The 14,759-nt window shown below is 37.5% G+C and overlaps 1 protein-coding gene across 10 annotated transcripts in view; it reads left to right on the plus strand.

Annotated features, from left to right (window-relative positions):
• The first annotated feature begins 3,522 nt into the window (after nucleotides 1-3,522).
• The window catches only part of KCNQ (KCNQ potassium channel), a 52,650-nt gene continuing 41,413 nt past the window's right edge, over nucleotides 3,523-14,759 (plus strand). For 5 of the 10 annotated variants that reach the window (XR_011238026.1, XM_069506031.1, XM_069506058.1 and 2 more), the window contains exons 1-2: nucleotides 4,485-4,565; nucleotides 12,142-12,315. Coding sequence is in view for 9 of the 10 variants with exons in the window: in XM_069506031.1 (XP_069362132.1) it covers nucleotides 4,516-4,565; nucleotides 12,142-12,315 (224 nt within the window). In the remaining variant the exon portion in view is untranslated. Of the gene's footprint in view, nucleotides 3,791-4,484; nucleotides 4,566-12,141; nucleotides 12,316-14,759 lie in introns of those variants that run through there. The other 5 variants (XM_069506026.1, XM_069506048.1, XM_069506035.1 and 2 more) reach the window with 4 other exon arrangements.

Consider the following 14,759-nt stretch of genomic DNA (forward strand, 5'->3'; position numbering starts at 1 on the left):
TTTCAGCTTACCTATCTATGTTTAATTTATCGTGATGGTGATGATGATAATGATGATGTATACGAATAGTGTCTGCCAATCCGCACTTGGTCAGCGTGGTAGACTATGGCCAAACCTCACTCTGAGAGGAGACCCGTGCTCTGTAGTGAGCCGGCGATAGGTAGATCATGATGATGATGATACGAACATTAATTTATACCCTGGAGACATTTTTCATTCCAAATTTCATAGGTACATTTTTAAAGATTTTTTATTGCTGTTTGGGAATTGTTAGAACGCCGAGGCAATGTATGAAATAAAAAATAAGTATTTTATACATTGCCTGAATGTTTTAGGTATTCTATGGAATGCTTAGGTATTTTATACAATACCAGAGTATACAGATTGCCGGTAGCATATACCTACACTCGCGGAGCCGCAGGCACAGTAAGTATCTTTATAACCATCAAAATAAACTGGAACATCATCGGAGATTGTGTGTTCTTTGATAAAAGTCACATTCTAGCTAATGAGCTACAAAGGTTAGGTACAAGCCCTCTCATCACAAGTGGTTGGGACCTGTCATCTGTGCTCACTAATAGGCTGACACTACAGCAGCTAAACAATTTCCAATAAACGATATTGAACTAAAATGTTTATTTGCTATGCAAGGCTGCAAAGTTGTTATTTTGTCGCGTGAGTTTGTATTGAATCCTGAGCGTATGGAGATTCAAAGGCTCGAGCGCAAATAAATTTGCAGCCGTGCGAAACACACAACTTTTCATCTTGCTACAGACAGCGAGGAAAACGCTAGATGCTAGATACAAGAGGCGCCAGTACTCTGGAGGTTTCAATAAGAAGTTTTAGGGCGCAAGTCAGATCGTGAAGGAGGTTGTAATTCAAGAAGATTCGTCCAGAATTCAAATTTAAAATTAAAAAAAAAATTACAATGAACTTCCTTATGTTGTTCAAATTGTTTACTCAATAAAGCTGAAACGGGATAGATTATTATGTTTAATTTAATAAAAATAAAGTGTTCCAACAGGTCACTTACTTAATACTTATAATAGTAAAGACTGTAAGGACGAACCGCGTTTCTGAATGTGTCATTATGTTAAACCAAATATAATATTATACTCTCACTTGGCCGGTTTCTAATGTAAATAGTGCTAAATACATATACCTCTCACACCTCCATAAGGTTGTCCAGGATATATTATAAGGATCTCGATAAAGAAGCCCGTCTTTTGTATAACTTTTATCATCATCAATACTTATAATAAAACTGTAACGGGTCAAATTCTGTACATTGAAGATATTTTGAAAATTTTTTTTCGAGGGCACTCTATAATCGATACTGAACCCAAAACTGTATTTTTTTCATTTTTGTCTGTCTGTCTGTCTATCTGTCTGTCTGTCTGTCTGTCTGTCTGTCTGTCTGTATCACGCCCGCGCATCACGCTGAAACTACTGAATGGATTCCAATGAAACTTGGTACGATTTGAGGTCATACTATGAGGAAGAATATAGGATACTTTTTATCCCGAAATTCAGCATGGTTTCCGTAGGAGAGGGGATGAAAGTTAAAATGTATACTGAGTTGTAATTCATTAACGCGTAGTCCGATTTCATTCATTCTTTTTTTGTTAGAAAGGGGATATTTTAAAGATTGTTCCGTAAATATTTCAAGGTCATCGGTTTTTAACCGACTGTCAAAAAGGAGGTGGTTCTTTTTTCTACATCGATTTTTTCGAGGTTTCTGGACCGATTTGCAATTTTTTTTTTTAATTCAACAAAAGACTTTTTCGTGGTGGTCACATAAAAAATTCTGGATTCAACTCCTTAATCCTGATGCTGCAGGGTTACTGCCCGCCTGAGTTATCAAGATTCAGGAAGTGTTCATAGTGAATTCATATTGTAGGTACCAAGCAACGACTTTATTCTCAGACTTCAAGTCCCAACTCCTCAAGCCTGATGATGTAGGGTACAGCACTCCTAAACTATAATGTTTCAGTAACTGCGGATGATGCAAAATTAATTTAGGTACCAAGCATAGGCTACATCATTGAACTTCGGATCCTAACTCCTCAATCCTGATGCTGCAAAGTACTAAAGTCCTAAATCGTGGGGATTTTAGAATTTCTGATAGTGAATTGATATTTTAGGTATCAAGCAACGGCTTCACGATGACACTCCCAGTCCGAAATACTCCACCCGAGCGAAGCCGGGGCGGGTCAGCTAGTGAATAATAAAATAAAGAGAAAAAATATTTTTAACAGTATCACAAAGAAAACTCAACCCCCACCCCATATTATATTTTTTATGTTTTTTTTTAAACTTAATTCAATACACTCACTAAATAACTAGAATATTATATTTGTTTAATTACTTAGGTATGCTTAGGTTTAATTATTTACACTTGATACTTATAAGTAGATCAAACCTAAGTCCTAAACCCATGGGAGGCGCATCTTTGTTTTGTTTTCGGCAAAATGTATGAGTCGATGATCATGCGTTAGCGGAGGACGTTAGAAACCTGATAGAAAATTTCGCACAATAAGTATGCGCCCGACCTAACATGGGTGCAGAGTGTTTGAGAGCGCCGCAAACGACGCGTGCTCTGAGCCAGGGGTGTTACGGATATTCAAATCCGCATCAATTGATGCGGTGCTACTACGGTTGCGGATTCATACGAGTACCTGCAAAGAAAGTGGGCTGGGCCAGAGTGGCGCGTACCTTGCGCGTGTTTGCTAGTTGATATCTTCGTTCGCTAACTGACCAATAAAAAAGTGTACAATGGCACCCAACAGAGGTGTTACGGATATTCGCATTCGCATCCGCAAAATAATGCAGAACATTCGCATTAATTCAGACATCAGCATCTGCGGATGTGAACTTCTAATAATCCGCATCTGCATCCGTGGATGTCCAAATATTGGCACCCGCAACAACCCTGCTCTGAAAGTGTCGCTCGCAACGCTTGGCGCCGCGCCCCCTACACTCCTGCGCACGTGTGCACCGCACACCCTACACCATAGGTAAAGCCGCCTCTGCTATCAACATAAATATTAATAAGAAGGATTAATATGTAAGCGGGGCGTCTCCTCGCGTCATATCCCGATTGCAATTTCGACCTGTCGCGGACTATACATTGCAAGACTGTAGCTACTTACACTATTTGTTTTTGTACTATGAAATAATACAATGCGGCTAACGATAGGTATACCTAACAATAAACAGTAATAATAATTAATCTTTGGCACATGTGGGTGTGCACCGGGAAGATGTGCCTTCTCGCCGTCCTCAAAAAAGAGACATTTCTTGATATTATAATACACGATGTGGCTAATCTTCAGATATTTAACAGTAACTAGCTATTATATTGAATGTCTAGTTAAAAACGATTTTTTCGTATCGGAAAAGAATTCGAGAAGGATCGCGATGACCTGAATTGCAGGAGATGGCCAGCAATTAGAGTTAGAGGTGTGCGGGCGGGCAAGGGCGGCTCGCTGGGTGGGCGGCGGCGGTGGTGGCGTGCGACGTCACTCGGCAGTCGGCGCTCGGAGCCCGCGCCTCGCCGTCAGCCCTCGCCCGTCGCCGCCCGCGGCAGCTAGTATGCCGGCGCTCCGGGGCCGCTCGCCACGCGCCGCGCGCCCGCTTCCATCGCGCGCTGCCCCGACACCGACGTCTACGCGCGCCGCTCGTAGCCCGTAACGCACGCGATTACACATTTCACGTCTATACACCGGAATGTAAATATTTATGGATGTCAGTTTTCAGTTGTTTAGATTGGCTGTGAAATTCAAGGTATGTAAGTAATGCTAAGCATTTTCAATTTTCATGTATTATGTTAGTTACTTAATAATTTGAAATGGCTGAAAAAGTACACTTAATATAAAATTTGGTAAACTACGGCATGCCTTTTATGTCTCACTGTTTTGTCTTTTATGGTAAAATTAAGTGCTGTAAGTTCAGTAAATTGCGCATAAAGTGCCCTTCGATTTGGATCAATAGTTTACTATTTTGTAGTGTTGGGTTCAACGGATTTTTCGCATTTAATTAAGTGATTATAACAATACGACAGCAAGCACTGTGCGTCGCATCGCGCCAGCGCGACTATACATACTAATTTGTATTTTTATTAAAATATTTTATGTTATGTTCCTACCTATTGTTAATAAAATATATTAATTTAGTTTGAAAATGAAACAATTAAAAACTGAATATGTAATAGGTATCTTTTCCTGTAATTATTATTCGGTTTAAGTTGACTCTTGATCACTTCATAGTTTATTTATCTACAAATAGGTAGAGTACACACACATACAGGTACAAATTACAACAATAATAATACAAGTTAGTTTCATCTGATGTTCTATGAAAAGTTCTGTATCTACATACCTATCTCTCAATATGAAAATTGTTTAGGTACTAATACATTATCCAATTAAAATCCAACTTGAAAATGTTTACCCATAATAATTATCATACTGACATACCTATTGATTGGCATAAAATGTTTAGGTGAAACACGAAATGAAATCAACAAGGCGTGTTCGGGTACATGAAGATGCTATACGTCATAGGTAATACATTACAGTATTTTTGTTTTTATTTGAATATACGTAGTACATTTAAGTAGAAGATTGATTTATTCTACTTATTTTACTTTTATAAAAACAAAACCAATTTCAGCGTCCTGGACGTTTCTTTATTTGCTATCGTAGTTAGATGATAAAACCAATATCTAAAACTTCCTTTATTACCCTGGTAGGCAGTAAATTTTTATAAAATACTAATTCATATTCTGATCCCTAAATTATATCTTCTTATTAGTTACCCGACTATTCTTGATAAAACTTCACTTTGTTCTTAACACTAATAATGACTTTAATTTTTCTTTTAACCTGAAAGAACATGACCTATTTTAACCGTTGTTTATTTATTTAAGATTCGTATATTGTATTGAACAATATGGGTGTCCCCATATTATCACATAGGTAAATATAAAATGGGTTGGTATAAAAACTTATAAAAGGCCTTGAAATATTAGAGCAAGATCCCAGGACGGCAGACGTTGATATATTTAAATTGGCTGTCGGTACAAGCTGACAGATATTATAATTTATACTTACGTTAAAAGTACATACTGACACTACTGTATCCCACACATTTTATTTCTCTGAAAGTTTCCTGTTATCTGAAAGTTATCTGGCGTTTCTGGGTTCTAGGACTATAATATGAGATGCAATAAAGTATGTCAATTCTATGACCTATCTAACTTTCTTTATAAAGGAGACACTGAATGACATAGTACCAATATCAACGGCTCAAACGGCTGGATCCAGAATCTTGAGATTTTGCATGTAGGCTCTCTTTTGCGTAGATATGTGGGAGTCTTAAGGATTTTAAGAAATTTCAATAAGATCATCAAAAATTTTCATTCCCTAATCCGAACGAACCCAATCGTTTTTTGGGATAAATACTATTTTTTTTGGTTAACCCACAGTGTTAGCTAAAGTTTGGCAAGTTTCGTTCATACTCCTTCAATAGTTTTGACGTGTAGCACGCATAAAATAGATGTAGGTACTATTTTACTATCAAGGCCGGAAATAAAGCAATTTACGGCCGATTAATATTGAAAAGACGAGGCGAAGTCAAGGACTTCCGAAGTGATTTTAAACGATGGCTGTTTAATTGCTATTTTGGCTAAGACTTCTATAGTACTTTCTCTCATTTTTGCATTATCAAACATCACGCCACGTGTATCTTAACCACCTAATTTATGTTAGTGTTCATTGAAACAACCTCGTTACAAGTGTGAAAATGTCCAACAATTTATATTATTGTCCTGTTGGAAATTGCTGGCGTGCGGCAGATAAGAGCCGTGTGACTTTTTTTTAAAATAATGAAGCACTTTCCGGGCAAGTAGGAAAAAAATATATTATTTGAATTATTGTGTATCGGGTTATCAATATACTTACCTATATTGATAAAAGGAAACTGATAGCTATAAAATAATACGTTCCAAGGTAGCCTTCTTTAGTGTAGGTAGTGTAGGCTTTCATCGAGAATCACTAACTTCGAACGGCACATGCCGCAGATACCGCGGTTCTCGTACTGCTGGCAAATATGTTCCGGCTTGCAATGTTCTGAAGCCGAGCACCCACCAGCACAATACCGGCGCGGCACAAATACGTGTGCATAATTACAGCTTATTTCATTTTGAAAGAACTGAGACATGAAGTTTTGATACGAAACATACAGGATTTTCCCATAGTGCATCGGTCCGGCGCTCGGTTTTGGTGTGTACTGCACTTTATGTTAGAACCGAACCTTCAAGTACCAATGACGCTTTGACCCAAGAATAAGCAGTGGTCTCCGAGTCAGAAATACTCCGAGTATCCATATTCCATACCCAAATATAGCTAATAGCTATGTACCTGTTACCTATTCATTAAGTTGTACATGTATTTTTAAAATTTTGGTAAGTACCTATATTATTCATCGGTTGTGAACTTTGGTTGTGGTGAGTAAGCAATAACCAAGTAGGTACGTAGGAATTAATAACAACATTTTTGTCTGTACCTATTACCTATGTACTATAGGAATTAGGACGTAGGTAGGACGTAAGTAGATACGGATATAGTTTAACCAGAGTGGCGCCGTGAAGATCGATTATAAGGGTTAAGCTAAGTCATGTTCCTTCATCACGTCTTCACATGGATGAAGATATTATCTACAACACCTAAACCTTTTCCGAATGTACATATTTAGTATATACCCAAATACAGTAACAATATTACAACTATCCTTTGTTTATACTTAATACACCAAAATCAAAAATATAAAGTTATAAATTCTATGACACTTTTGTAGTTCACTTACCTGTTTAGTTGTAACTTGTACTTCCCTACACCACGGCAGAAAGTAGTGAGCATTACTAATTTACTTAAATAAATTTGTATTTATAAATTATTATTCTTTACCGGATTAATTTAAAAGCAAGCAAACTATCCATTGTAAAAATATATTGTGTTTACCTAGACACGCCGCATTTTGTTGTTCAAGCCATAAATAAACTGTTAGTATTTGTATGCATTCTGTGCATAAACCTAAGAATCCGAAGACTACGTAAGGTAGGTACAGTTGTTTTGACTAAATAGCTGTTACAGGGGATACTGTATGTACCACACGTTGTATTATAAATATTAGAATATTACGATTAGCGGACATCGGTAGTCCTGGGTAGACCTAATCAAATCCATTTACTATCTACACCATAATAATAAACAGTTTCCTCGGAACTCATTTACAAGCACGTCTACAGCTAAATTTCATGTCAAGGAAAATTAACCTGAAAACGTTGTATATTCATAGGAGCCAGAATAATTTAGAGTAACGCCAAGAAACTTTGGTGTTTCCTAATTTTGTAACTTAGGTAATTGTTGTTGAGATCAAAAACAAGCAGCTTTCATCCAAGTACAAGAAAATATAATTTAGGTGTAGGTAAATCTGTTTATATCTAGGTACTCCTACCTATATTAAAGACACTGTTAGGTAGATATTTAAAAAATAATAAATTCAGTTAACGTCTGTTACTCTAATGAAGTACCTATCCAATGAAATTAATTAATTTAACAATAAGTAGGTAGTTAAATTTTATCACTATTATTTCATTACGACGACGACGTTCTGAACCCAGCACTTACCTAAATCTAATGAACCATTCTTGTTAGGCTCAAATAGTAATTGGCGTAAGTACCAATAGCTTAAAATTTTAAGCATTTAATCGCACGTGACTCTATCAAAGCGAAGATGATGTACGAACGTAATATGATGCGCAGCTTTCCCTAAGCATATCTTTTTGTAAAAACAATGCCATTTGTAGTTTTTATCTATTTTTATTGTTGAGACATTTTAAATTAATTTAATTAATAATAATTATTATATACATACTCACCAATATAAAAATGATTATTTACGTAATTGGTATAAGTTATGTATCGGCTAGGTAAAAAGTTATTCACGTGTTGTAGAGAGACTGCAAATTTTCAAAAGCTTTCAATCACAATACCAATATTTCGAAATAAAAGTCACAATGGCACCCAGCCATTTGCCTGGAACTTGGGAAGTTTAACAGGTCCGCCATGCACACCTGTGTTTAAGAGAATTGTAGCAAAGTGTAATAAAATATAAGTTTTGTACAAAACAACAAGCTTTTTCGTGGAAGCTTTTGATCATTCGTTTTGTAGCGTCTATCCATTTTTAGGGTTCCGTAGTAAACAAGGAACCCTTATAGTTTCGCCATGTCCGTCCATCTGTCTGTCCATCCGTCCTCGGTTAATCTCAGAGACTATATTAGTGCTAGAAATCTGTAATTTGGCATGGGTATAAACATTAATCACGCCGACAAAGTGGTGACAAATTTTGATAAATATTTTGTTTAGGGTAGCTCCCATGAACGTACCTAATTATAGGTAGGTACCCTGCTGCAATAGGAATAACTAAAGCGACTTTTGGTAATGAATCATCTATGATCTCAATTTCATAAGTTATACCTATTTGTTGCTCCCATTAATAAATAACTAGCAGATGCCCGCGACTTCGTCCGCGTAAAATTTCTGCTTTCTCATGAGATCTGAAATTTTCCCGCTGCAAAAGGTCTCACTTACTTACTCACTCGGTCTCACCTTAAGACACGGAATCCAGAATACCTAAATGCCAATTTTCATATCTCTAACTTCAAAAACATAGGATTTTCATATAACCTTTCCACCCCCATTTTACTCCCTTAGGGGGGGAATTTAGTAAGATCCTTTCTTATCTGATACCTACCCCCTAAAAATAGCCTACATTTAAAATTTCAAGTAAAAATAACAATTGTTAAAACTTTTCTATAAAAACATTGCCCCCCCCCCCCCTATTTTACCACCCTTAAGGGGGGAAATTTAATTTCCCAAATTGACTTATACAGATTTTTATTATTTAAAGCTAATAACCTAAATGTCGAATTTCACGTCTCTAACTCCAAAAACATAGGACTTTCATACAACCTTCGACCCCCCTTTTCACACCCTTTGGAATTTTTGACAGCTGACACCTACGTCCTAGAAAGAACCTACCTTCCAAATTTCAAGTTTGTAGGCTTTATAGTTTCTGCGATTTCGTGATTAGTCAGTCAGTCAGTGAGTGGTATTTCTCCTTTATATATTTAGATTAGATAATTCATCAGTAGAGCGTGTGCTGTTTCTCTCTTTTTTAGTCTTACTTACCTAATCTGTAACAATAAAAAAGATGATAGTAAGTACTTACTATCTACAGTTTTAGTAGGTACCTACTCTTTACTATAGTGTTTTAGATTAATTGCAATTTGCATGTTGCATGATGTGCTGTGTGAGACTTTAAAATAATATTTATGAGTTTATGCGTTCTAATAGCTTTTGTACATTCGTTATTGGAAGCTTCTTAAATCACATTTAAAAACGATGATAGTTGAAATAAATTTTAAAACCAAAAATTGCGAAACCGACAGGGTTTGAACCTGCATTCCTCTAGGCTATAGTAGCCTTTATCTTTTCGTTTTTGTTTGAAGTAAGTAAAGGAGGAAAATCCTCATGGGTACCTCGGTGTTTCGGGCATACCCGACTCCAACAGGAGTGCTACCCCATGGCCTACGGACTTAAAACCTACTCCCCTGCTTCGGTCTATTTTTCAGGTAATACCTATGTATTTCATCTGAAAGATGGCTGTCTTTTTGAAGTGTTATCGGCGGTGAAGGGATCGTGATCTAAACACACTAAACTTAAAGGCACTCCAAGGCAGCGATAGCCAAAGCGATACAGATTCAATACTTGCCGGTTACGCAAATAATTTTAATACATATCAAAATATGTATTAAAATTATTTATTTTGGATTTTTCTGTGTTTGATGAACTGTACGTAAATATTTTAATTAAATAATAAAAAAGATGATGGTTGAATTATTATTTAACTTTAATGTCTACCCAATTGTGTTTGTATAATACCATTATTAATTAATCAAATCAGATGGTGAAAGGTTGGGATGCACACGTGGGGAAACAGTTTTTAGATAGGTATTTCATTTAGTTATAGCTGAAGAACAACGCGTTAGCTGTTATCTAAGTATGCTAAACTGATAACATCAAAGAGTTGTCATATACAAGAGGCGGTCATATGGTGCAAAAGGGCCTCAATCAGACTGGTGTACAGTAACACAAGGTAAATATAAGTCATAAGGGATTCTTTCTGATCACGAAACGAATTTTGAGGATAATTCTGACGTTCACTTTTATCTAAACCGGCAAATCCGTACTAGAGCGGTTGAGCTCAATATGAGACTTTGTTAGACTGAGGGACATTAATTAAAACTTATGAAAGTTATTAAAGGCTTAAATACCCGTAAAAGTTTATTGTAATTTTTATAGAGAAAATAGTCGCCGTAACCGCTCCTCCAAAAAGGGTCAAAAGCTATAAAATTATATAAACAACGCAATCAGTTGGCATTGAGTCCTTCCACGGTGGAAGAACGAAAAGCGTTATGCTCCAACCCCTTTTTTGAAATGGAAAAGCCTTTTTTTCGCCTTAAGATTATGTCTAATTGCTTTTTATATTAGAATAGCATTTTCAATTTCTTTTGATTGATATATCATTTCCTTTCTTATGAAATTGAATATTGAGTGTTGTGATATTTTGAAACAAAAACTATTTCTTTATTCTCCAAATTGCGTACAAAATGAGAACAATTTACATGTTGATTAAAAAAAATATGAGCAAAATTTTAAAGTGTGAAGAGATGCAAAAATAAACATTCAAACAAGCTTGTTTTCCGATGGTTGGATATAAAACGCGTCGCTAAATGACGAACAAGGCTCGCATGGAGCACATAACATCGCACATAATATAACTACGAGTATTTTGAATTATGCACTGTACCTACGTTGTTATAAGCGTGGCTGCCTCTTACCTCTTGTTACTCTTATTATTTCTTTAGTTAGAATATATCGCGTGGTGTGTTAGAATTTACAAAAGGTACTTACCTATCTTTGTGGCTATGGTAACGGTACTTACCTACTTAGTTATTTTATACTCATCTTGTAGGCCGGAAACTTTTTTACAAATTCAGAGTTACTGTAGCACTTATATTTTAACTGAAGTGCAGGCGGTTCATTTAAAAAAAGAAAATGTAGATAGCGCATGGCGGTTGTCGACGCAAATTCGGTAGGCAAATTGTGTCGCAGCTCAGGTTGACCTGACTCTATTATGTAAGGTTGTAAGTGTTTTAAACTTCACAGAGAATAAATTTAATTTATGTATAAATATTGAAATGGACAATTTTTTTTATATGTACTTACACATAGACACCTTATAGGTGTTGTTATATGTACCTACGCGTATACTACACTAAACCACAGAAGATATAATAGTACTAACTTAGCTAAACTTACTCGGGGTGCATTTTTCAAAAAAATTCAATTCTTTGAAAACCATATTATTTAAATATCAAAGTTTCTTTACTATGTAGATTTTATAGTCTTCAAGGTACAACATACCTTGATGCAATGCAAGATTCCGTACTGCTAACGATAAAGTTGTTCATTATAGATTTAAAGACTGTTGTGAAAATCTATTTAGGTATAGGTAGGGTCTACAATAACTATCAAATACAAGAGTAAAGTTCTTAGTAGAAATATTGAATACAATTAGTACTCAATATCATGTAAAATTAATATGGATTACTGATTTTTTTAAAAGTGAGACACACACCTACCTACAATTTAGAATAAGCACTGCAGCGTGGCATCTGGTTGGCTTAATACAGGGTCTTGTAAATAAATCTGGAGCAGTTGTCCATAAGGTTGTTTTTCCAATAAAGATTTTCTTAAGTAGTAGGAGTGTGTGTACACTCAAGGTAAGTGTGTGAAAGCTACCAATAAAAGCGCTCCATTGCCGCAGCTTAAGCTAGCTTAGCTCTGGTAAGAACGGCAGGCTATGAAAATGAAGAGATTCTATTGCTGGATTGGTAGTGGTACACACATGCCTCGTCATGTGTGTACTACTACCGCAACCATTCCTAATTGTCTGAAAAAGTAGCTAGGTCCTTGAAGAAACCTGAGGTGAATGTGGTGTGGTTGGTTCCAGTGAGAGTAAGCGTGGCGGCGACCGGCTGGTGGCGCCTCGGATGTCGCTGCTGGGCAAGCCGCTCAGCTACCGCGCAACGCGACGCGACGCGCGTTACCGACGCCTACAATCCAAGTTCTATAATTTTCTTGAACGGCCAAGGGGTGTAAAGGCCGTCCTATATCATATGATTGTGTGAGTCTTACTATCAACTTATTTATAGAAGGCCCAATTGTATGGTTGATACAATTTAATATTCATCTTAAATTTCAATCCTGCAAGACCCGCAGGAGACTCAAGAGCAGCAAGAAGTGCAGATGATACGTGTGATAGAATTCGATCGTAGGTACTTATCGATGGAAAGCTGAATGACCACAACGCTGACCCGACGCGGGCGCGGCGCGGCGCTTGCGTCTCCCGCGGGTTTTTGGGTCTCGCGTCTCGATCACTTTGCTTCAACTGTTGTCTATACACACCGAGGAATAGTCTGTGTCTATACAGATAGCTCGTTAGCTGACTCGAAAGCGATAAATTCTTGAGCTTGATCTACAAAATCTTGGATAGAGTTGTTATCTGTACCATATGTTTCAATATTTTTTCTTATTTTAAGACTATTGCTCAGATATAATGCTTTTACTATCAATAAATTACATTAGTGACAGACTCGAGGACAGCTATGACGATGAAAGAGTTATTTTTATATCATAACTAAACTTCTTGATCTATCCTTTATTTGTTTGGCTGCATGGTACATAATATTATTATTAAATAACTATGTTCTATAAGTAAATTTGTTTTTAAAATGTATCCTGTATTTTTACTTATTATAATTATAAGTATGTTAACAATAAAGATGTTTAAATAAATAAATAAACAAATAAGTACACAATGTTAGGTATACTATACAATCATCCTATGAATAATATCACAATTTGTTTTTTTGGACAGTTGTAAAATGGTATTTATATTATATCGGCACGCATGAGAGGAGGAGGGAGAAGGATGACCGATAGTTATTATTGTTAATCCTCAGCCGACATCAGAAAGTATCAGAACGTAGTAATTAATCACTAGGTACTTTAATTAATGATCTTTACAATTAGTTCTCAACACTTTAAACAACCTATTGGATAAGTCAGGATCTACTTTCTCAAAATAAACCAGGCCGTATATGTGAACTAACGATATTCTTGTGTTGTCCATTAACTATCCTCAATTACAATCATTGTAACTCTCACGTATCGTACATGGAAACCATCAACGTTACACAAGATCACCCTTTTTTTTACGCTGGGAAATGCATTTACGCATCCCCCCCTCCTGGAAGCCAGCCAGCTAACCAGCCAGCCAACCAACTGGAGGGAAGGTATGTGGGACTCACAGGCCGAGAGGCGAACGGAATACCCACTAAAACCCAGCGGCACTTCTGCGCGTCGCCTGGCGACTGGGTCACGGGAACGCCTAAGCAAACCACCGCGACCCCGCAAGCGACGTCCGCCGAGGCGGACCCTCCATCGGGGACCCACTCACGAGGTCCCCCGTCGCACGTCCGAGGTGCACCAACTATGTGCACCTCACCTCCCCCGGAGACCCAACGGGCGACAACGCAATTCCGCGCACGTCGCCCGCGTCTCATCCTCCGCTTCGTCCACTGTGCCCTCTGCTAGTCAGAGGGACACGCGGAGAAACCTCCCCCCTGCCAGGCTGCCATGGCTAACAATATCCCCGAAGAGAGATTATTAGCCATGTTACCGGGGTGCACCGGCCCGAATACTGCTCTTCCCCTCGGATGCCCGATGCATCCAAAAGGGACCAGCAGCACCCAGGCACACTGGGAGGTTACCTGGCTGGCACCCCAATCAGATCACCCTAACCTAATCTTACCTACCTAGGTCACCTCCCATCACCCCTCACAGCGACCCCTCACCTCACTCTAAACTAGCTAGCCTGAGCTAAACACTACATCATGTGCGTTAGGGCGCAATTGCCATTGCAACTTCTCAATCAAATCACGACCTATTCCATTATGTATCATCTAAGGATAATCTACCACTGGTTCGGAATGCCACAGCATACTGCGAGAAGAACCAGCAAGAATCTCGCGTAGCATCTAAACTCAATTATCAGTCACATCTTCATGAACAATTTTTAAAGGATCATTGCATTGACTCTCTTACGATTTAAACCAGATCATATTATTAACTTCTCTTTACTAATTCAGAATATCGCAATAGCTCAACCTTCTCCACTCTGTGCACATCTACACACTGAACACCATAGCGTCGTGCATCACGCGCCACGACCACTATCCGCCCAAGTAAGCGATTACCACAGAAACCAGAATGTAAGCTATTCGATCTCGTGGGAAACTCATTGTCTAATCCATTTTACATCGATGTCCATTTCAACATGATTTCAACATTGCACGAGAGTCATCAATGATTCTTTACCAACCGGGACATTCCAGCATCAACCAATCAATATTCCATATCACAATATACATCGATGCAATCACACCAATATTAATCATGCTAGCAGATATCTCCAATAATAATTATTCTAAGCTAATCCTAAGCTTTGCCTAAGCTAATATTATGATAAATTGCAAATCTTCCATTCTTATTGACAACCAAGCATGT

This window comes from Maniola hyperantus, chromosome 2 (genome assembly GCF_902806685.2).
Source record: "Maniola hyperantus chromosome 2, iAphHyp1.2, whole genome shotgun sequence".
NCBI lineage: Eukaryota > Metazoa > Arthropoda > Insecta > Lepidoptera > Nymphalidae > Maniola > Maniola hyperantus.